General features: G+C 31.7%; 1 protein-coding gene across 4 annotated transcripts in view; it reads left to right on the plus strand.

The window, feature by feature from the left end:
• The window catches only part of LOC101894875 (teneurin-a), a 568,898-nt gene that overhangs the window by 499,502 nt on the left and 45,073 nt on the right, over nt 1-24,323 (plus strand). For all 4 annotated transcript variants that reach the window (XM_059129381.1, XM_059129382.1, XM_059129383.1 and 1 more), the window contains one exon: nt 13,634-13,753. In XM_059129381.1, coding sequence (XP_058985364.1) covers nt 13,634-13,753 — 120 coding nt within the window. The remainder of the gene's footprint in view (nt 1-13,633; nt 13,754-24,323) is intronic.

Consider the following 24,323-nt stretch of genomic DNA (forward strand, 5'->3'; position numbering starts at 1 on the left):
ATGGCTGACTGACTGAATGAATGCCTGAATGGATGAAGGATAATGGCTAGCGGACATAATGTAAATGAAAAAAAATAAAGGCATAACAAAAAACGGGTCTCTTGATTTCAAATGCTATTAGGAGTAGAAAAGAAAGTCAGCGACGAAATAAAAAAAAAAAAAAACAACAACGAAATGAAACAAGAAATGATGTATCGTTTTTTTTTTGTTCTGCTTTATGGGCTAAGTAAAAGAATATTTAAGTAGGAAATTGTATGGTTATTTAACAAAAGGCAAAAAGTTGTGATTTTTTTTCTTAAAAAGAGTCAACACTTTGGGATGTTAAAGAAACAAATTGTATGTTTGATCATTACGTACCTTTTGAAAAGAGAGGAACAAAAGTTGTTGTTAATGTCAATTGCTGCTAATATAACATCGGGTATGAATGTATTTCCTATTTGCCTGAAGGATATATTTATTTTTTGTTGAGAAAAAGGAGCAATGTATTTGGAATGGTATGGAGTTTTAAAATATATTAAAACAATCAACTTCCTGCAAATGCTATGTCATTGCCCTGCAAATAAAATATATAAATTATATTAATATAAGTATAAAATTATTTTTTTTAATAGGTTTCCAAGGAATTTCTAATAGTCCCAACTACTGCAAATTAACCTTCTTACATATTGCTTAAGAATAATATGTAATAAGTAATTATTATTTAGTCACAAAAAGACAAATATGAATTAAAAATCTATGTTTTGAAAACTCTTTCCATTCGTGTTTAATTTAGTCCCTACTGAAATTGCTCGAACTCATCTTCTGGATTATAATTAAAGACACATGACAAGTTCAGGGCCGGACAGAGAGCCGCTTTTTTATGCTCTCTCAATTTCGTAACTCCTTGATTACATGGTTTTGCATTGGTTCTGATTTTGTGTGTTAAGAGAATTTATATATTTTTATTATATATCTTATATAAATCTAGTAGAGAGTCCTGTTTTTTGGTTTATTAGAATTATTTTGTGAGTCACTATTAGTTTAACTCCTTAACGAAATATATATTTACGGAGAGCACCCGTGAAGGTGTTGCCATTTTGTATGGGCAACTGTTCCTGCAAAATGCTGTTTCGATTTTAAGTGCGTTTTAATCACTACTCGAAATTACTCCAATAAAAGCGATACGATTACACACCAATAGAGTAGAATCTCTCTTAATTTCTTTACAAATTCCCCGTCCTTCAGCCCAAGGCAACATCAAAAGCTTAATAAACAAACACACAAATTATCAAACCAACTCTTAATCTATTTCGAGTATTTCGACTTCCACTCTAACTTTTCGAGCAGGAGTAATTCGACAGCGCTTGCACATTAAACAATAGTGTGAAGAGTTAACTTCGTACAAAACTCGCACTCTTCGGGCACTCCCGCTCTCAAGCTCATGCTCTTAGGTTTAAATGTATTTGAAAACTCGTAAACAAAAAATATTGCATACTTTTAGGAACTTCTTTTACCAAACGATAACCTAACCTTTTTTTAAATTGAATGTCAGGAATAAATTGGAAGACTTTTGAGATTGGGAAAATATATTAAACAGAGTCACCATAAGTCAAAATTCTAATAACTAGATTTAGTGTTGGACGAAGGCTATTTAGAACGCTGGGCCGACATTAAACAAATTGAGAGTGTACTTTATATCTTCCATAATCCATGACACTTTGGAATTTACCTGTTTGACTAATACTCTTCGAATTAGTAGAAAGGATTTATATTCTCAGAGACGCCGAGCCATCAAAGCCATCATACAAAATAGAGAACAAGTAATATTTTCTGGTCTAAAAGAGGTTCTATCCCTTAAAACGCCAAAATGTAAAATTGCAACTCATTTGGGTTGTCCTTGTTCAAAAAGCTGTTAGAGGAGCCATACCTATGGTGGACCGATTTCGCTCATTTTGAATAGCAATCAAATGAAAATTTTAAAAATTCTAAGATACATCAAAGAATATGGTTTCTATGTAGATTCCAACACACGAATACCGTTAAACTGATAGGTGCGCACTTGAGCCCGTAATTGAAATTTTGAAAAAGTCTTTGTTTTTAATTTTAGAAATGTTTGGATGAACATGATTTCAGAAAAATTTCCGACGACCACGTCTACATTTGACCTCTTAAAAGAATGAAATCTACTTCTATTGGGTTTTCCCCTAATTGAGTTATTTGTTTAGTTCCATGGCGAAAGATATATATGATTTTGTCCAATAAAATATGAAGCCTGTTAACATTTAACATCAAAATAGGGAAAATATGCCATCGGATAGTTGTTTATTAAAAGTCAGATTACAGTTAATGTTGTAGTAATTTCTAAACTGATTTCTCCATTTTGCATACTTTTAAAAGTTCACATTTTTTTAACTTAATAACGCTATATGCAGTACATACTTTTACTACATTTATTCTATACGAATAGTATATAAAACTTAATTTATGCTAGACAATAATGATTTTAATTTTTTTTTACAAAATGTACGAAAGCTTCATAAAGCATGCTATGATATGTCTAAAGCTAAATATAAAAAAAGTCATTTGATCTGGCCTTATATAGCCTTAATTTAAAATTTTCTTAACTAAACAACATATAAAGCCTACATTTAGGGTTTAAAAATGTTCTTTTTCGCATCGTACACAAAAATATGTTCTTTTGTCTTTCATGGTCTCTGAAACTGTCGATTCTTAAAAATATATGCCACAAAATGTCAAACAAATGCAATAAAATTCGTCATTTAATTGATATTTTTAGTAGTTCAATAAAAAACCCAGGCAGCAAATTTCATTGCCTACTTTAAGGAGAATTTCATCGATTGCCATAATTTTCTAATGTAGCATAAATTATGGTATTGTGTTCATGTACACCATTTTACATACATCAATACAAAATACATTATTTCCTCCCCCTGCTCGCCATTGCAGCACATTATTGAACTAATGCTACTACCAAATTATAGACATTAATCAAAAACCATTTTGTAATTAGGTAAAAAGCTCTAGGAAAAACAATGTTGAAAAATAACGATTTTCTTCTTAGTAAACAATGTAATAAACCATGAACACCCACTTTATTAATGGCTAAAATCTAAGCAGAAAACAAAAACAACGGCATGATTGAGCTAAGCTGAAACTACTCACAAAGTAATGTGAACAAGAGGAACTGCTGAGCAGACAGGCCAACACTTGGGGCAGACAAGAAAGAAAAGTTGGTCAAAAACCCCATAATCACCTTAAATTGAAACATTCATTTAAGCTTTATACACGAATCCATATAGTAAAGTTTTCGAGATACCAGGACGACTCCAGATGACGGAATGTGTGTGGGGGGGCGGGTCATGGCATAAAATTTCATTTTATCAATTCCTTTCATACATTTGTTGGGCAAAGAATTACAAAACTAGTAGTGGCAAATGCACGCCAACATTATTTGTTGGAATAGAAGAAGAGAAGCGAAGTAAAGAAAGCGAAAAGTTTGGGCAAAACAGCGAAAGAGTTTTTCGGGTTATAACAAAAACTTTTATAATTTGTTTTCGTCCATAAAAAAGGAGAGTAGAAGAAATAGAAGAAAAATATTGCACTGTTTTTTCTTGGCTTCCATCTAATGCTGCACAGAACATCTTGGAGTAACCTGGTGAATTTATGTTATAAAACGCTAATAGTTAAAGGGCTTCATATTTCATGTGTTATGCCAGGACAACAATGGTACATTTCTTTCCGTGGTCATGGTTTCTGCATTATTTTTTTTTTTTTTTTTTCATCTTTTCGAAGAGGAAATGTAAGCAATAGAAATAAATAGAAAATTATTTACATTTTTCTAAGCAAGGTAGGGAATATTTTTCGTTTTTGTTAAATGAAAACTAAGATGCTATTTCAAATATGCAGCAGTAGCAGCAGCATAGAAGCGCCCTCCAAATTCCCATGTGTTACTGTTTACCAACAATACCAGCAATATATATCGCGCTATTAACTGCTCAAAAGATATCATCCATACACAATGGAATGCAATGTTCAAAGGAAAATAACAAACATATAGCGTCAGCCACATGTTGTTTATATGCTCGGCTTTCACAGAATTGGACAAATAATACAGTCCATGGGAAGGTATATTAGGTCGGCACTTATTTTTTCCCCTATAAAAATTAGATAACCGAAACTATTTCTAAACTTTCTGACTAATCAAATATAATTAGTTTTTTTCGAATTTGTGTTGGAAAATCTAATATCTTATAGTTTAGAGATCGCTGGACAGACAATGGGAATGGACAATGATCAAAGCGGTAAAGGAAAGTAAGAGAGACTTATGGACTATAATTTTGGATGGTAAAGAATTCCACCTCTATGATTCAGCTCTCCTTAATTCTTCAAACTCTGGTGTTGTTGTGGAAGTAACGGAAATAAATATGGTTTGCGAAATAATTTCAAGGCTAGGAGAGTTGTGCTTACCTCTGGAATTATAATTTTCGATTTTCGAATAATCGATTTTCGTTCACTCTTTTGAAAATTTGAAAATATGAAAAACATTTTCAATGAAATTTGTCGTTTCAAGATTTCAGAAAATTCCAATTTTGTCTAGCCCTCATAGAGCGGTATCTTCTATTTTGATTTTTTGGCCATAACTTCAAAATGATGTGATTAAACTCAGGCATTTTTCTCGTGAAATTATAATTCAGCTTACGCAGCATTTCCAACATCGGTCCATGTTTTCAAATCAGCTCTATACAACAGCTTTGGCAGATTTTGGATCCGTTTGGATGCTTGGCTGTAGTCTTCATCAGTTGTGGCTAAATTTTAATATTTTTCGGTCTTTGAAAAGCCCAGTTTTTGGATAGCCCAATTTTTGAAATAGCCCAGTTTTTGGAAGAGCTTCATAAAAGCTAAACTCCAGATACTGGTTTTTATTTTGAAGGTCTAAGTCACCTTCTGCCTTCTGAATCGGTTGTAATTTTTAAATACTTCACTGATATTGGACGCTTCAAAGTTTCAAAAAGTTTTTGTTACAAGTTCCCGCATAGAGCGTTATCTTCTGATTTCGATTTTTCGACCATAGTTTCCAAATTATGGATTTTAGGCATCTGTGATTCTCAAGGAATTACAACTCAGCTTACGGAACGTGTCCAACATCGGTAGACGCTTTCAGATGAGCTCCATACGGCGAGCCTGGTCGATGTAAGGTGTTTTTTAAGCCTCATCCGTAGAGCCTAAAATTTAATCTTTTGAAACCTTATTTGGTTTCGGAATAGTCTCATAAACACTAATGAAATAAAAAAGGGGGTTTTTCAGAATTTTTGAACCTTAGACATTGGTTTTAAAGGCCTTAGCGATATTTGCCCTCTGAATAGGTGGCAATCTATGAATTCCCCACTGATATTCGACGTTTTAAGAATTCAGGAAAATTTTTAATACAAGGTCACTATTTCGATTTTGGATTTTGGTCTATTCTCCACCGGAATTGCCAAATTTTATATGTTTGTCACATATTTGGTGGTCTTAAAGAATAGCCGGTAAAAGAATGGGCGTTAATTTTTTATTTTGGGTAGCGATAAGTTTAATTAAAGGTTCTGGCTATCAGTCGTATAAGGCTAAGTTTAAAATTGAAGTTCAACAAGCCAAGCAATTTGGCTATCTAAGTTTTTCAATAGTTATACAAAGTTCGACCGAATTTTACGGCATATTCTTCCACAGAATATTTATAAAATTAAGATTTCTTGGAAAATATGTTGAATAGTTTCAGGCGAAATTAAGATACGACTCTTTTTGTCGCAGGCAATAATAATAAAATAAAATTTATTAACAGCGAACTAGTTTCGAACATTTCTGTGATAGTTTTATTCTCTCTTACTCTTAAAATAAATTTGAAGCTCAAAAAGTTTGACAAATTTGCCTGAAATTAGATTTCTCAAAAAATTTTTTTCTGTATCCCTGAGGAACAGGTCATTAGGGAAACAGGTATTAATCTCATCGAAAATATTGAGGCTCGAAATTTTGTGACCAAATACAAACACTTCCTAATATTGAAGAAGTATAAACGCAAACAAGCTTATCCCTTTTTCTTTGTATCAATGTGCCAAAACTTAATAATAAAGAGAAAAAAACTTCAGACTTATTTTCCTATATTCTTGATAAAAAAAAAACTATCTCTGTCTGTCTCTAAGAGAAAACAAAGCTCTAAGGAGCGCTAAAATGTTTCTCTGCTAAATGCGAAAATTAAATGGGAAAAGTAACTTTACATATCACTCTTACATAATGTTTAAACCAAGCTTTAGGACTTATATACTTCATAATCGCAAATATTCTCATATTTCATAACTCCAAATTTCGAAAAAAAAAACCTTTACTTATGGGCAATATAACGACTTTTTGGATAAATTCACTGGAAGAGAGTCTCTCTCAAACCTATCCCCTGAACTTTGTAGGACTACTGTGAGTAGTAACACAACATAGTCTATTTTTCCAAAAAATGCCGATTCCTATTCCAAAATAACAACAGGATGCTGTCTCTGAGCTCTCCGCCAATCTATGGTATTTTGTACAATTTATGGTCACAAACATGCCTTTCTCATATATGTGAGTGTATGTCTGTTTTTTTCGTTTATATAAAATAAAATTGCGCTGAAAAGTATGCAATGGATATTTTTTATTTGCCACAGGATTTCTTTTTTTCTCCCGCTAGCTGGCTGGCTCCCTATCTCAAGATATTCATTACTTTTACAGAGCATACAAGCAAAAAAAAGAAAAATACACAACCCTAACTAAAAAACTTGTAAACATATAAGGTTGTATAACATACATGTTCCATGTAATATACAGAGACTTACATACATACCTACAGTGGCATTTGTACATACCAACTATGTATGTAAAATATGTATAGACGGGCCGGCAAATATCTCCTACACCCCCAGCCGCCTTTGGCCAAAAAGGTAGCATATTATGGATTTTTGTAGAACATGTTGCCAAGTAATACCAAAAAAAAAAAAAACATGTTCCACACAACAACAACAAAAATATCAGCAGTTGTTGTGGTAGTAGTAGTTACATGCTCCAACAGTTTCTTAACAGTATGGTGCTACCCTATTCCATATAATAATACTATACCCCTTGTGGATGGGTTTTGCTGGATCCAGCTGTATATAATTTTTGTATATTCTTTCGTATTTGACTACCAGCAATGGAGCAAAGTTCTTACATTTTTTAACCTCAATATTCTGTAGTTGAGAACTGAAACAAAGAAACGCACACAGAGAAAAACAAAATAACATTTTTGAATCGTAAAAGTTGACCCACATTGTATATGAATTCATATTTTTTCATATATTTGTGTATGTATGTACATGGTACATGTTTATGTAGAGTCAAGTCAAAATATCCTCTGTGAACCATATTTCGATATATGACATCCAGTTTTATGTATATATATGTGTGTGTATGTGATGTGGTTATAACCAAACTGTCTCCGGTGAATATTTTGTCTATTTCTTTATGTCAAAAAAAAAAAAAAAAAAAAAAAAATACATCGTTTTACATGGTTTCGCTAAAAATAGCTCAATACCGCGTTTCCCCTTCTATTAATCTTGCTAGTTTTATTTTTATATGGGTTTGTTGGTTTACGAGGGGGAAGCTATATCCAGCTAAAACTTGTGAGCTGTTTGAGCGAGAATTCCATTACCCATTCAAAGATAATATAAACAAAGTTCCTTGTGCATTACTAGTTGTTTGAAAAGAATGGGTTATTGTTAAAAACGAAGAAAGCTAACGAACTCACCTTTCCTAATTACCAAGTAATGAGTAGCGTCATGACTCTTTTTATATTATTTTCGAGTTTCTGTTAATATTTTTTATTTTCAGCATTTTCAGTATGAATATTTATTGAATTGTATAAATATTTCAAGCTGGGGTTTATCGAATTAAGTTGCTCTGAATATTATGATTAGAAAAAAAATGCTTTTGGAATAGAATATCAAATTATAAAAACTTTTATTATTCTAATTTGGAAAACCAAAAAAAAAAAAAAAATGAACAAGAGGAAATTGAATTAAGTTTTACCTTGGACTTTACAATGTGTAAGCTTACATTATGGTCCAATTGGATGTCTTCGAAATCTCCAAAATTTGCTCGTTACAAAAGACATTCAATTGGTAATAAGGCTAAAATGTTGAAATGCCAATATTGATTGCTGGCGTTTTATGGGTACCCTCCCAATTTCATGTGGCAATTGGGCTGGGACCTTAAAAGCCCTTATATCGACCCTCAAAATGTAGATCGATATTTTAAAGACATTGTTCTGCGAATTTTTATTCATTGTCAACCTTAAATGTCAAATCTCAACCATTTCCATTGGAATAAACAATAATCAGAGCAAAAATCTGACGGAGCAGATTATTTAATACCCTACACGACTATGTGTATTTAGAGAGAGAGATAGAGAGGGAATGTTAGTCTCTCGATTTAATGTCTGTAAAAAATACGCAATCAAAGCTAAAGCTGGTGGCATAGCCAACTAACCATTACCAATACAAAAGCTTTGATTGTGTATGTTTCACAGACATGAACATCGAGAGAGTAGCTCTCCCTTCTTTGCGAAATTGGAAAATCATGAAATTAACCGATTGGATATCCTATTTCTCTCTGTCTGCAAAGCAACTTTGTTGTGGTAAAAAGCGACATATATATATATATTTAGAGAGAAAGAAAGATTGAGAGAGAGGGTTAGTCTCTCTATGTGTTCGCGATGTGTTCGCGAGTATTGGTCTATATCAAAATTTTTGTTTCCCCCCAATGTCCAAATTGCAATCAATTCCATTGGATAATGTGACTGAAAGTTTCCAAAATATTACGCAAATAAGTAATTGCGACAAAATCCCGAACATCTCAAGGTACTTATTGATTGTCATTTTTCTTCAGCAAGACATTTTACCTACATCAAATTACCGCTGATTTGGTTCGAAAATGTTTTGAGACATTCAAAATTCTTAAAATAGGTTATAACCCACATATAAAGGTTAAGAAGGTACCGAATTTTGGACTTATTCTGAAGTTATTTTTTTGGGGAAAGATTGTAGAAATTGAATACCTTTAGTACAGAATTTCAGCCAATTTAAAGCCGAAATTATCTGTTGGATAGTGTAATTCGAAAATTATCAAAATAGTACCAAAATCTAAATACTTACTACTAATTTTAGCTGAAGCCTTCAAAATATTGGAAATTAGGAAGTGTGACAATTACTCGTATATCTAAATGTGAACCTACTGTAACCACTTCAAAATATAAATCATTTCAATGGTCGTTGACAGACATTTGAAGGTATTTTGATATTTGCAAAAATAAATTTCGGTCACTGGGCCATAAATTGGTACAAGAATTATGTGAAGCGAGGCTTTCCTTTCGGATATTAAAAAAACCAAGTCACTGAAAATATCTCACCAAATATTAAAATAAGGTTCCGCCCTTTCTTTTAATCGCTATTCTAACATTTTCTATTTTAAAACTACAACAATTTTATATTCTTTATTACTTGACATATATTTTGAAAAAAAAAAAAAATAAATAAAAATAAAAATTATATTCAAAATAAAAAATATTAAAATAAAAAATCCCAAAATTGACAAACAAAAATACATTCCATAAACTTATTTTCTATTTATTTTGAAAACGGATAAAAAATAAAAAAAGAATCTTGTTTCATTTATGGATTTTATGGCTGCATGACAACATATGCCGTTTTCACCACAAAAGCAGAGAACATAAAATATAACAAGTCAGACGAAATTCGAGAGAAGTACAGAGAAAATCTCCGGAAAGAAACTAAACGAAAACAAATTTTATTTCCCAGAACATGAGGAAACATTTTTGTCCCCGAAAAAAAAGAAGTAAAGCCACAAAATATGCTATCATAAACACTGGAAACCGCATATCACAGTTTACTGTAATACGCACACAACATATGCCTGCCTGCCTGCTCTGGAAGAGAAGGGATGTGGGGGTCCTCTAGTTTTGGATGGCATTTTTGGTACAACAAAGAAAAAATCTCTTAGCTTGTGGTGTTCTATTTTTTTATTATTTAATATAACATATGTTAAGGCGTATTACATATGTTTTGCTTTTACCATTCATAGTTTTTTTTCTAATGCAGTTAACCGGTCTTGGAATGATGGAATTAGTCAACGACAAGTGTATTAGAGTAGTACAACTTTTGATGGTCACATTTTTCGGGGGGTTTTTATGGTCAAAATGGATGAAGAGAAGGAACAAAGAGAGAGAAACTAAAACGAAATCAAAACCATTTTGTTGTTTTCTGTAATTTACCCCAAAGAACTATGGTAAAATAGTCATAAGAAGTTTTTTCTTTTAGTTAATGGCCAAAAACTTCTTAGCTTAAGGGAGGAATGCTTTAAAAAAAGGTTGCCAGTGTTGGTGTATAATAATGGCCATAATGGCAGCAAGGATAATCAAGCAACATCCCAGATAGCATAAAAATAACTTCAAATAAAAAAGTGATGTTTTGTCTAATTGCGTTACGCCCAATCCAAAAATAAATTCTCTCTAAACGACTGCTTTGTATATTTTAGTCAAGAGTTGGTTGGTCGGCTATACATAAATTATGATAAATTATAAATTATTAGCTTGAACCTTTCAGGAAATTCCGTTTATTTTTGGGCAACTTGTTTTGCTGGCTGGCTGGCTGCCTGTTTGGTTGCCTTTCAGTTTCAGTGGTTTAGCTAGTTTCCCAATTTCCCATTTTGTATACAATGTTGTAGGTGCAAGTGGTTGCCCCATAAAATTAAGCCAACAAATTTTATGGTTTTGCCCTCTACGCTGCCACCTCAATTGTTGGGTGGGGTGATGAGGGTCTCAAATTTCAAGCATTATGTTTTGCTCATTTTATTAACTATCCTGTTGGATGTTCTATTCCATGATTTTTTTTTTCAAACATAATTTTCTACGTGCTCAAACTTTTATGACCCGCTAATGTACGTGCTTAAATTTTTGGCGAAACACCACGAAAAACACAAATATTCAGTTTTATCCTTTAGCTGGCACTCTCTCTCGCGCTCTCGGTCGCTTGCTCGCTCGCTGTATAGCTCTTTCCTGTTATATAAAACCATAAAAATACAATTTGGTTGTAAATGCCACCATTGTTGCTGACTGGCTGGCAGGATTAAATGCTAAACTTGTTTAAACAAATTTAAAAATTTTAACAACGTCAAATTTGCTGTAAATATTGTCACACTCAATGTATGTTTACAAAAAATTCTATGATAATAAATTTATTTAATTTAAAATATGTATGTAAAATAACAATTTTTATCTCCACAATTTATGCAAAACATTTTACTTAGTTCTAAATTTAATTTTACTATGACAAAAAAATATTAAAAAAAAAACAAACAATTGAGAACTATGAGAATAAACTGTAAATGACCCTTAGGGTTTTTGCAACAATTATTCCACATACAAAATATGCATGTTAGTTTCGAAATTTTATTGCAAAAAAAAAAAAAAAAAACAACAACTTCATGAAAATTGAGAGTAATGGAAATTATTGTTATTTATTTGGCCAGTTAATAAATTAATACATAATTTATAATGGCCCTGCGACTGCGACATATGTCTGAGCAAGTTATTTAAATTTCGAACATAAATTTTACGTAAAATCTAGGCATTACAAAGATTCGTAAAGTGGACAGTGAAGCAAATTGAAAATATATAAAAAAAAAACACATTTGAAAAAGGGGAAGTTTAAAACATGGGATTCCGGAAATCAATTAAACGTTTTTGGCTGGGTCATGGGACCAAACGTGGAATTTTAAACAATATTTTTTAAGGACTAAACGTGGAATTTTAAGGATTATGTTTTCAAGGATCAAAAGGACCTAATTTTTTAAGGACCTAATATGGATTTTTAAGTAATATTTTTTCAAGGACCAAAAGTGGATTTTTAAGGAATATTTTTTAAAGACCAACAGACCAACCAACTTGGATTTTTAAAGAGTATTCTTTTCAAGGACCAATGGGCCAATAAACCCGGATTTTAAAATATATTTTTTCAGGGACGAACAGATAACTGAATTTTTTCAAGGACCGACAGACCATTAAACGTGGATTTTTAAATAATATTTTTCAAGGACCAATAGACCAATAAACGTGGATTTAAAAAAAATATTTTTTCAAGGACCAACAGACCACTAAACGTGGATTTTTAAATAATATTGTTCAAGGGCCAATAGACCAATAAACGTGGATTTAAAAAAATATTTTTTAAGGACCAATAAACCAATAAACGTGGATTTAAAAAAATATTTTTTCAAGGATCAACAGACCACTAAACGTGGATTTTTAAATAATATTGTTCAAGGGCCAATAGACCAATAAACGTGGATTTAAAAAATATATTTTTTTAAGGACCAATAGACCAATAAACTTGGATGTTTAACGAATATTTTTTCAAGGATCAACAGACAGGATTTTTAAATAATATTTTTTCAAGGATCAAAAATCACTAAACGTGGATTTTTCAGAAAACATTTTATAAGAAAACATAAAACGTGGACTTTAAAAGAAGATATTTTCAAGGACTACTGAAGGTGAATTTTTAAGTAATATTTTTTCAAGGGCCAACAGACCACTAAATGGGAATTTTTAAAGAATATTTTTTAGAACTTGGATTTTGAAAGAATCTAATTGTGCTTATTCGCTTTAAAAAAATGTTGCTCAGGTGTTCAAAAAGCTGTCTCCAATATAACGTTTCATAAAACTACTTTTTTTATTTTTTTCGATTTCTGGCTTTTAGGATAGCTTTTCTTTATTCTGAAACCCATAGCAAAATTTCATGACGATTTTTAAAATCGTAAAATACCCCTGTAAAGATTCTACTAAGAGTTAATCTGTTCTACCGTAGAAAATTCCACTAATTTTGGACACTAATATTGCCCAAAATCCCATGTACACAAAAGATATGGATTTCTAGGATGCTTAACTCAAATATTTTCAAAAATGTGAAAATGTGCGGAATTTCCCCGCCTAGCTTTTTCGTCTTTCTGAAATCTTTGAAATAAATAAAATCTCTTCCCTTACTCTCAATTTACATAAGTTAACAATGTTTTTTTTCAAATTTATCACTTATTCACCACAAATATTTTTCTATTGAAAAAAATTATATTGTATATAAAACACCGATATAAAATATTTAATAAATTTATTTAATTTCCATATAAGTTTAATGCAAAGAAACCAAAACTAGTTGCATACCATTATAGCTCTTTTTAAAAACAATGTTTGAATATTTATATACTTTTTCAATTATACTACACCACAGTTAAATAATTAAATAGTTTGAGTTATATTTCCAAAAAAAAAAGCATTCATGAAATCATTTATTACAAAAACAACAACAACAAAACAATTAAATATCAAATTTTTTTTATTGTTATTTAAAAATAAATACAAATTCAGTTTTAGTTGCATCATTCAATTTCATTATAAAACCAAAAACAAAGCTAAAATTATTCTTTTCGATTGGAAATAATTTAATAATTAAATAATTTCTTACTTTTTCCTCCTCCTCTCACTATGAAATGAATTTTTCATATACCAAAAATTCGAAAATTATAGCCGGGTATCTGTGATGCGTGGTCAAGTTATAACACCCCAAGGCTTGGGCATTGTTGGCATTCGTGTATCCGTGGATCGTGATTCCAGATTTGGTTTTACCCTAACACGACAGGGTGGATGGTAAGTAAATGATAAATATTAATATATATTTTAAAGATAAATTAATTAATTAATATAAAAAAGGAATTCATAGGTTTGAGTATTAAAACTTAGGAGACGTATTTTTTTGTAATTAAATTTAATTTAAACCAAAATTTTTATTATGAGGGCCTAGGTTCTAATTATATTTAAATAAAAAAATAAATTTTCATTAGAACCAAGGGCATCAAAAAAATTGAGATTTAAATTTACAATTCCAAAAAATACATAAATCTGATATTCTCCGCAACTTAGATTAAAATAATATTTAAACCTAAACCAAAACTTATCATTCGGGGAATTTTTTTCTTCGCAACATAAAAAAAAACATCTCAAGGTTGTCTGTTTTGAACCACTTATCTCTCTGTCTCCTTCAGAGATTCATGTGTTTGTAATATATCAACTTAAATAATTTTCTTTTCTTCGAGATAAGTAAACCGGCTTCTTTTCTTTTTTTTTCTCAACCAAAAATTTCAACTGAAAAATACCATAGACATAATTAAATTACTTTTTTGTTATGCCTCAGTTATTTCTAATTCAGATTTGATTTCATTGAAAAGATAATAAGATTTTCTTTGATGTTTTTTTCTTTGCCAATACAGGGGGAGTGGGGTGCAGCTGAAAGTTTTTCAATGCAAAGATTTTCCCAAAATTGTTTAAAAACTCTATCATTACCCCAGAAAAATGTGGGAGGTTTTTTGCTTTAATTTTTTAACAGATAACGACTGTGCGGTGGGGAATTAAAATTTTCTTTTAAAAATAGACCTGAAAATTATATCTTCCAAAAAAAAAAAATATTTTTTTCAAAATAAATTGTTTCAATTGTATTGAAGCCTTGTTTTTGTATAAGACATTTAAAATATTTTTTATATAACAAAACAATTTGTATATGCCGCCCCCATATTTTTTATTATAGTTTATCTTTTTTGTGTCTGCCCTCTTGAATATCAGTTGTTTCTTTGTTGTTTATAAAAATAAATTAAAGTAATTTATCTTCAAGACAAAATACCACATTTGCTATACTTCCATGTGCATATATATGTTTCACAAAGGAAATCACAATAACCTCTAAACTGAAGGACAATATAACACGAGTAAGGACCAAAAGCAAAAAAGAAAAAAATAGAACGGAAATAACTACATTTTCCAACCGTAGTTAGATTATAAATGTAGAACAACGGTAATAAAATGTGATATGTATATTAGGGTGTAATGGAAAAATTTTGTAAAATTTGGCCTTTGATTCTCTAAAGAAAAAAATCGAATTCTGAGGGGTTGTAGCTGTGCTTTCTTTACAAACGGTACTAAAATTGACTATTCCGCGGTGCTAAGTGAACGGGTAAAACTGCATTTTTAAAATTTTAAATATGGCTGCTGTTGCTGTCTATGTGTATTTGTGGAAATTCGAACTAAATTAATATTTAAAAAACTAAATAACACTAAATGACTAACATTTGGAATATGGATTAAGAAAGAACACATTTTCAAGGACCAACGTACAACCTAACGTGGATTTTTAAAGAATATTTCTTCGAAGACCAACAGACCACTAAATATGGATTTTTAAAGAATATTGTTTCAAGGATCAACAGATTCCCCAACCTAATTAAAAAAATCGGGGACCAACAGATCACTAAACGTAAATTTTAAAAGGATATGGAATAATAGACAGAAGAATACTGGATAAGATAAAATGCTGCAGCAAAGTCAAACGACATATATTTTTACATTTTTTTTCGAAATTTTATTGAATGAAAGCAAAAAGTGTCGGAAATAGCATCAAATTTTAGAATTAGTTTAGACTCGTTCGAATTGGTCACCTTTGGCACGAATTATGGCCTTCAAACGGCCAATGAAACCGTCACACGCTGCCCGATTGTTTTTCTGCGGCATTTTGGCCCATTCCCGGCGAAGCGCTTGCTTGAGATATTTTTAGTGCCAACTTTGCTTTCCAAAATACTCCAGACGCAATAGTCCAACGGATTGATATCCGGAGATTTTGGTGGCAATTGTGCGCTGGAAATGAAAAGAGGAACCTCATTTCGCATCCATTCTTGGGTGGCGTGAGGTGGGTGCTGAGTGCGATGGTGCTGAGTCCTGTTGGAATGTCCAAGGTCTGCGGCCAAAATGTTCGCGTGCCCAAGGCTTCAATATACCCTCCAGAATATTTTCGCGATAATATTCGGCATTTATTCTAATGCCACGGTCAATTAATATAAGCAGAGAGCGACCATCGGCTGTTATGGCGGCCCACACCATCACCATGCCCACCGTTTGAGTTCTGGTGGCCAACCGGAGCTGCACATTTTCAACTGACCTCTTTGCCAAGTAAACACGATCACTTTGTTTGTTTGTTTACAAACAGCTGAACAACGAATGTTTTCTCATCGGAGAAGCTGAGGCTTCACATAGAGAGAACGGTTCGATTCTAAAAAGTACTTTTCTATTGAAAAAATTTCTTTTCTATTGGAAAAAGTACTTTTCTATTGAAAAATGTACTTTTCTATTAAAAAAAGTTCTTTTCTATTAAAAAAAGTTCTTTTCTATTGGAAAAAGTAATTTTCTATTGAAAAATGTATTTTTCTATTAAAAAATGTATTTTTATATTGAAAAAAGTACTTTTCTATTGGATAATGTATTTTTCTATTTAAAAATGTATTTTTCTATAGAACAATTTATTTTTTTCTGAACGATAAATCAAGTAACTTTGCATTTTTTAGCTTAGTATTATTTTAGCATGTACCTGGAAAGCCTTTTCAATATCCCCAGTTGCTGAAGATGGTCTTAGGCCCAATTGAGGATATAATTTCCTCATTAACATTTGTTGTTTTGTTTCAATAAATAATTATTTTTAATTTTTTTAGTGTCCATTACACTCTAATAATCCCCATAAATAATATTGGCCACAGTATCATGCTTACATGACCACAGCAACACTTACATCCCTTATAGTGATTCTCATCTGGTGCTTTTTTTTTGCTCCTTTGAACAACCAGCCAACCAGCCATCAGTGCCCAAAAAAAGAACATGTGTTGTGATGAGATTTTTAACATGGTATCTTCTTAAGACGATGCCTTTATGCAGTGGAAGACGAAGAAGATGAAAAAAATAAGAAATCCAATTTTGTTGAACCATTTCCTTTGTATTGTCTTGCCTTTGATAAGGACAAATAAAAATAAAAATGAAGGGGAGGAGAACTCGGCCATGAGTGACTGAGTGAGTGAGCGACTGAATGAATGAATAGTAGAACAACAAAGCGAACTAAACTAAAGGATACAAGTTCCCGTTGAGTGTCCGTGTGTGTCTTATGTGTCACAAGTATAAGTGATAGCTTGTTGTATGTCCTTAGTTTGACCGTATACACAACACTCACTGCTACACTTTGTGGGATATATATATATATATATATATATATGTGTGTGTGTGCGTTTCATCTCATTTTAACTTACTTCTTTGATATTTGTATATTTCCCCATACATTTATATACCAAGGATTTGGGTTATTTACTATATCATCATCGTCATCTTATTCTTCAATTCGTTTCACAGTTCAAAAGACTTATTTCCACTTGAAGGACAAATTTGTTTGCTTGTTTTTTTTTTTTTTTTTTTTTGGATTATTTTTATAAGGAAATTGCTTGCATTTCCTGTTTAACCAAACAAATATGATGATTTTAAATGTAAAGCAAAAAATGTATACATATATTTTGGCATAATCACAGACCATAAGATACTAATGGAGGTTTTATATGGATATTATGCAAATTACAAAAGGTCTGTGAACAATGTATGTGGCCTCTAGCTGACCTTTTGTGTGAATCAAACAAATGTCTAAAGATGTAGAATTGATTGGGGGTAAATATTATATGACAACGAAAAATTAGGAAGATCCATCTCATAAGGGACAAGGGCCGGCTCTATCGTGTTGCGATTCTATTTTTAGTCCAATTATATAGCAATTTTTACTCATCGCCGATTCCGAACAGCCCAATTTCCATGCAATAATGTTTCCAAGCAATTATTTGCCTTATAGCAAAAACACCATCGCTTTTTCTACAGTAGCGCATGTTTTTATCAATGTAAAGCTTGTTCATGTATGTGTAAAATAATCGAAATCCATGTATAATTTAATGTCGATTGTACGGGGAAAAGTAAAAAAAAGAAAAATTGCAAAAAAAGAACTCTACAACTGTAATAATGTGTCTACTATTGCATTATTCGACAAATACTACATGTTCCAACACTTACACATGACCGCCATTAACCAGAACACAGCAATGGCATGGTAACATTAACAACTGAATACGGGTGTAGTAGTGCTTTTAATTAAATTGTCAGATTCATTTTATGTGCTGTTATTTATTTTTTCCTCCGTTTTTTATTTCAACACAAATACTGTTCTATATATTTATTTTTTTTTTTTACTTCTCGATATTTTTACACCAGCAACTATATTTGATTACCCTTCCATTGTCTGTATGTGTGTATATCCTACCAATCACTGTAATTTGGCCAAAAGCAAAGACCTTGTTATGCTACTGAATTGTTGTTATGCTACTGAAATGGATTTTAAATGGAAACTACAGCATGTTATTTAAAAAAAAATAACTGTAATGCTTTAATAATTGTTGAGGGGCGTTTTTTTGCAATTAATATATCAAATTAAATAAATAAAAAATATGAAATATTAATATGTTGTGAAAGTGGGCCCAGTGGCAATAATTAATCTTTAAAAATCTTTACTGGCTGTTAAACATATTGTGGGCATGTCACTTAGTAACATGTTGTGTTTTGAGTCAAATATAAATAATTTTCACAGATTTTCTTTTAAGTAAACGAAAACGTAAATTTAAGTAAAAATAGAGTATCTTAGAAATGCAAAAAGTCTAAATCAGTATAAATCATTAAATTTTGTACATGTTTTAACAGAAGAGTCACGTCCTCAGTATTCAGTTTTTTTTAAAGTGATAAGAAATCGCCAAAAAGGAGTAACAAATAAAAAAATGTTTCGCAATTCCCAAACATTTTTAGGATATATTTTGATTGCGGTTATAAGAAGCCAATAAGTCCCTCAAAATTCCGAATATATTTCGGTTTCACGTTATGGTGCCTGTAACGAAACACAGACTGTAAAATGTCCAAAATATCCCCACAAAAGGATCTAAATTTGAATAATAATAACTCTGAAAAATGTAAAGTAAACAGCCATTTGTTTTCAAATTCCGCACATCTCAATATTTCTATCAACAAGTGATCTTGTGTGAAGATGGTATATGATACCTCACCCACAAAGGGTCAAAATATTAAGTCGCTATAACGAAACAAGTTAGAAATTCTCTTTAAATATGGGATTTTTGACCCCCTCCTTCTTATTCAAAAATTCAAAATAATTCTTCAGAGTTTCTTTCAAACTTCGCACATCCCGGAAGTGGATGGAAGAAAAGAGCAGCATCAGCAGAAATGGTTCGAAAAGTAAAGAAGCGACTTGATCGAAGCCCACGTCGCAAAGGCCGAATAATGGCACGTGAGCTGGACATATCGCAATATTCCATTCGAAAAAAAATTGAAAAATAAGATCGTGGTAAATCCGCTGAAATTCCAAAAAGTTCAAGAACATACACCGCAATCGATAAAAATATACTCAAAAGAGCTAAAGAGTTGCTTCGCTTCCAGCAGCTTGTAAAGAAACAAAATGGTCGTGTTTACTTGCCAAAGAGGTCAGCTGAAAATGTGTACCTTCGTTTGGCCAACAGAACTCAAGCGCCGACCATGGTGATGGTGTGTGCCGCCATGACAGCCGATGGTCGCTCTCCGCTCATATTAATCGACGACGGCATCAGAATAAATACCAAATATTATCGCAAAAATATTCTGGAGGGTGTATTTAAGTCTTGGGCAGGCAACATTTTGTCCGCAGACCTTGGATATTCCCACAGGACTCAGCACCATCGCACTCAGCACACGCCACCCAAGACCGGTTACAAAATGAGATTTCTCGCTTCATTTCCAGCGCACAATGGCCACCAAAATCTCCGGATACAAATCCGTTGGACTATTGTGTTTGGAGAATCTTGGCTTGCTTTTCAAAATACTCCAGACACAACTTGGCACTAAAAAATACCAAAGTGTTGATCACATCAAGCAAGCGCTTCGCCTGGAATGGGCCAAAAAACCGCAGATCAACATTCGGGCAGCGTGTGACGGCTTCATTGGCCGTTTGAAGACCATAATTCGTGCCAAAGGTGACCAATTGGAACAAATCTAAACTGATTCTTAAATTTGATGCTATGTCCGATATTTTTTATTTTCATTCATTAAATGTAAAAAAATTTAAAAATTATGGCGTTTGACTTTGTTGCAGTTTTTTTTTTTTTTTTTTTTGTATTTTTGGTCAAAGTCCAAATTTCATTTTTTTTCAGTTTTTGAGGGTTTAAAAGTTTGTTTAGAATTAGTTGAATAAATTAGGAAGCACAATAATAATAATAATAATAATAGTAATAATAATAATAATAAAAATGAAAATATATAACAACAGAAACAACAAGGACAAATAAAAAAGTTTACAACAGTTATTTTCAGAAACCACTTGACGACTATTCCAGTATTTTCCTACTAATTTCACCGAATCTTTCACCGAATCACCGAATCTCCTTCCTCATTCAATATATCGATTTTCTTATGCAGAAGCAATGAGTCATCACAATGTGATTTTCCTATTAAATCAATTTATTTCTACAAAAAAAACAAAATATTAAAATTTCTCTGATTCACAGCTAATGTTTTTCAACAAAATTGTATTCAGAATTGTATTCTAAAAAAACTGGTGTATTAAAATCTGCGGTATTTTGGCTTAAAGACTTATCATTGATTAAAGAAAAATCAATTTCTGTGCAGAGCACAAAACTTCAAAATCCCTCTTTCGAAAATTCACTATTTAAATTTACTTGAAATATCCACCACACAAGAACTGGCTATCCTTTTGAAATTACTACATAAAACGTTTAGTTGTTTTCCACAACAATGTTATATTCAATTTTCTATTTCCTTTACTTCATGTTTTTTTTTTTATTTTATTTTTGTTAACTTAATACTCAATTTCCTTAAAAGGACCCCCCGCCATAACCGAAGAAACCAATGAAAAGTCATAAGGCAAAAAGGAAGAAAAAAAAGTATGGCATAACGAAGCCAACCAAACGAATTGGGCCGGCCACCCATCAACCTTAAGAAAATGGCTATATTAATTTTAATGCTAAAAGCTATTTAATTATAAAACATGTACCCATGCCACGCAACCGTGGGCCCCCACAAAATGTTTGCAAGCCGAACGGTATTGCTAACCTAACTGGGCGACCAAGCAACCACACAGCGACCAAACAATAAACATAGAAAATAAATACAGCTTCGCCACAGCAACAATAACAACATCAGCCAGCATAGGGAAGCTAAAATTAAAATGAAACATGAAAGAATGGAAAATTAAATTTAATATCGTTGTAAATAGAAAGAGATAGAGAGAAGAAAAAACGAAAACAACACAGTCAGGAACAGAGCCATGCCAAGAAGAAAGGGAGACAAAAATCAATTAATTGCTTTCCACTGTTGGCAGAAAGATCCCCGAGAAAAATATGTTTATATTTATTTTTTATTTAAACTTAAATATTTTCGTTTTTTTTTTGCGCTACAATAACAAACTTGCATTGGAGCGTTGAAAGTGAACTTCTTTACATGTGTGTTTTGTGTGAGTGTGCTTGATATTGTGAGAATTGTATTGGGTTATTACTTGGCATATCCATGCTGGGCCCATAATTCTTCATTAGCCTAGTGCCTTAAATCCTGGCCCATAATCATACCCCATATACGTACATACAAACGTATGTGTATACATACCAACACATAAAAGTTTACATGGTCGATGATTGTAAATATGCTAACATTGTGTGGAGTAGAAAATGGCACAGGGTATCTCCCAACAATGCGGATATGTACATGTATATGGAGGGCTCACTGCTATACCGAACCAAGTCATGAAAAATAAAAAATGCTGAAATTAGTGCCAATGTCCCCGTATATGGAAACTCTGTTTACCCTGTAAAGCACAATGTCAAAAAGTGTTTCGTTCCAAAGATGACGCTAAAAAACCTAAGTCAACGACTGTCATTTTCGACTTTTTTCAAAGCAAAAATGAACCAAGTCAGTGTGTTTCACTTTGACTATTGGTGAGCACGTGTTTATTGTCGTTCACTTTTCAGCAATATTTTAAAAAAAAATCAGTGTTTTCTATAAATGGATAGTAATAATAGCAGTGCTAGTGATTTTTCCAGTAATGAAGATGAGGAATATTTGCCAGCCCCAAAAATGATGAAGACGGAAATGACGAATTTTTTATGTGTAAATATTTGTTGAAACCATGGTAAAATTAAGAAGGTAAAGTCATTTCAAATAAGCATATCCATCTCTGCATTTTGTGTAATTTACTCTGTCAAATTTCCCTGCCTAGAAAGCAGGTTCCAAACTCTGATTTGTATGTACAATGGATTTATAAATATACATTTCAAATATACATTTTCAAATAAACTTAGAAAAAACAAGTAAAAAAGCTGTAAGTAATGTCGGGCCGAACTTTGAATTCCTTCCACCATTTGGTACAAATTTGGCAATTTTCAAAAAATCCATCCGTATATTAGGGGCTATACGAAGACGTGCCTCTTCATATACTAACTTCATATACTAAATTTGAAATAGTTCCGGTAATAGTACCGCATATCGGGAGGTACCGTTATATGGGGGCTATACCAAGACGTGGACCTACATGGCCCATTTTCAATACCAAAAGTCCTGCAGACATAATACACATTTGAGTAAATTTTTATCAACTTACTTCATTTCGTTCGGATGCTAGAGTGATTTCCACAGACAAACAGATGGACAGGCGGACGTACCTCGCTAAATCGACATAGAATTTTATGCTAATAAAGAATATATTATGGGTTCTAAAATGTATATTTCGAGGTGTTACAAACGGAATTACAAACGTAATAAACCAAGTCAGTGAAGGGTATAAAAATGGTGAAGGGTATAAAAATGTAAACATATATTTGCATGACTTTACCTTCTTATATCTACCATAGTTGAAACCTTAAATTTTCCTTTATCCCTGTTAACATTAATTTATTAAAAAAAAAAATAATTTACTTTATTTTCCTAAAAATCACAATGATTGTCAATTACAATAGAAGCACCAGCAGCTGCCAGCCGCCAATCCAAGACATGACTTAAAATAAAACTCCGAAACTAGTGGGAAATTAATCGCTAAAGTTAACTATATTTAGTCATATAACGAACACTTTATTTTATTTTTTTTTGACTTGGTTCGCTTTAGCTGTGAAACCTTGAAATTTTATTCAGAGTAATAATGAACCAAAGTAGATTTTTTTGTTTTTGAATATTTTTTTAGTAATATATTTAAATTATTTTTATGTTAAATTAATATCATTAGTTAATTTTGAATATAGACTTTTACATTTTCATTTGGTAGACTAAATTTTTCCTTCCATAAATTAATGGCAGTGCATTTACTTTACCTCTAAATATCTTCGAATTATGTTTTTATGACTTAGTTCGGTATAGCTGTGAGCCCTTCATATGTATGTTGTTATTCTTTATTTGTTCGTATTGTTGTTGTATGCATGTAGTTAAAAGCTAACATTGCAGTGTGAATTACAAAACCATATACACAGATACATGTGATGATGTTATTGTCCTTTACACACACACACACACAAATGTATGTGTGTGTGTGTGCAGATGGTGTGTGTGTGTGTGCGTGTACCGGGTTATATATTTACATTTATGCATATTTGCGTGTTGTCTGTTGCTCTACATTTTCTCTGTGTTTAAGCCATGTTTCATTTATGCTCATCAACACACATACAGGAATATATGTTCATGTGTGTGTATGCCAAGAAATGGTAAGAGAGAGAGAGAGTACACGTTTATATGGTCATATAAAGCTACGTGTGCTGGTTTTAACAACGACAACAACAAAGCAAATATTATTTGCTTCATTTGTTATTGTTGTCGCTGATGAGAATGTATGTGTTCAATTCATGTTGTTGTTCTTGTTATTCGCATTGTTGTATAGAGGTATGCCCTATCACATGACAACAAAACATATCTGCAAGCAACAATATGGCAATTTCCCTGTTCTTTTTATTATTATTGCCATAAAACGTTGAGGATATTAGGGTGGCCAGAGTAAAAAAGTTTCAATGAAAAAAATAACATAAATAAATGAATAAAAAAATAAAATTAAATAAGTAAATAATATATATGCATACATTTTTATAATATTAGGCCGTAAATTTTCTGAATAATAAGAAAGAAATTAATTTTGAATTGAAGTCGATCGATTTCCAAAAAATAAATATTGAATTTATACGTATAACAACATTTTTTTAACTATATTAAAACAAGAGAAATTCCAAATTTTAAACACTACTGTATAAAGCTTAGCCTTTTTGATCTCAATTTTTATTCAATGAAAATTTAAAAT

The sequence above is a fragment of the Musca domestica genome, unplaced genomic scaffold, assembly GCF_030504385.1.
Source record: "Musca domestica strain aabys unplaced genomic scaffold, Musca_domestica.polishedcontigs.V.1.1 60, whole genome shotgun sequence".
NCBI classification, from domain to species: domain Eukaryota; kingdom Metazoa; phylum Arthropoda; class Insecta; order Diptera; family Muscidae; genus Musca; species Musca domestica.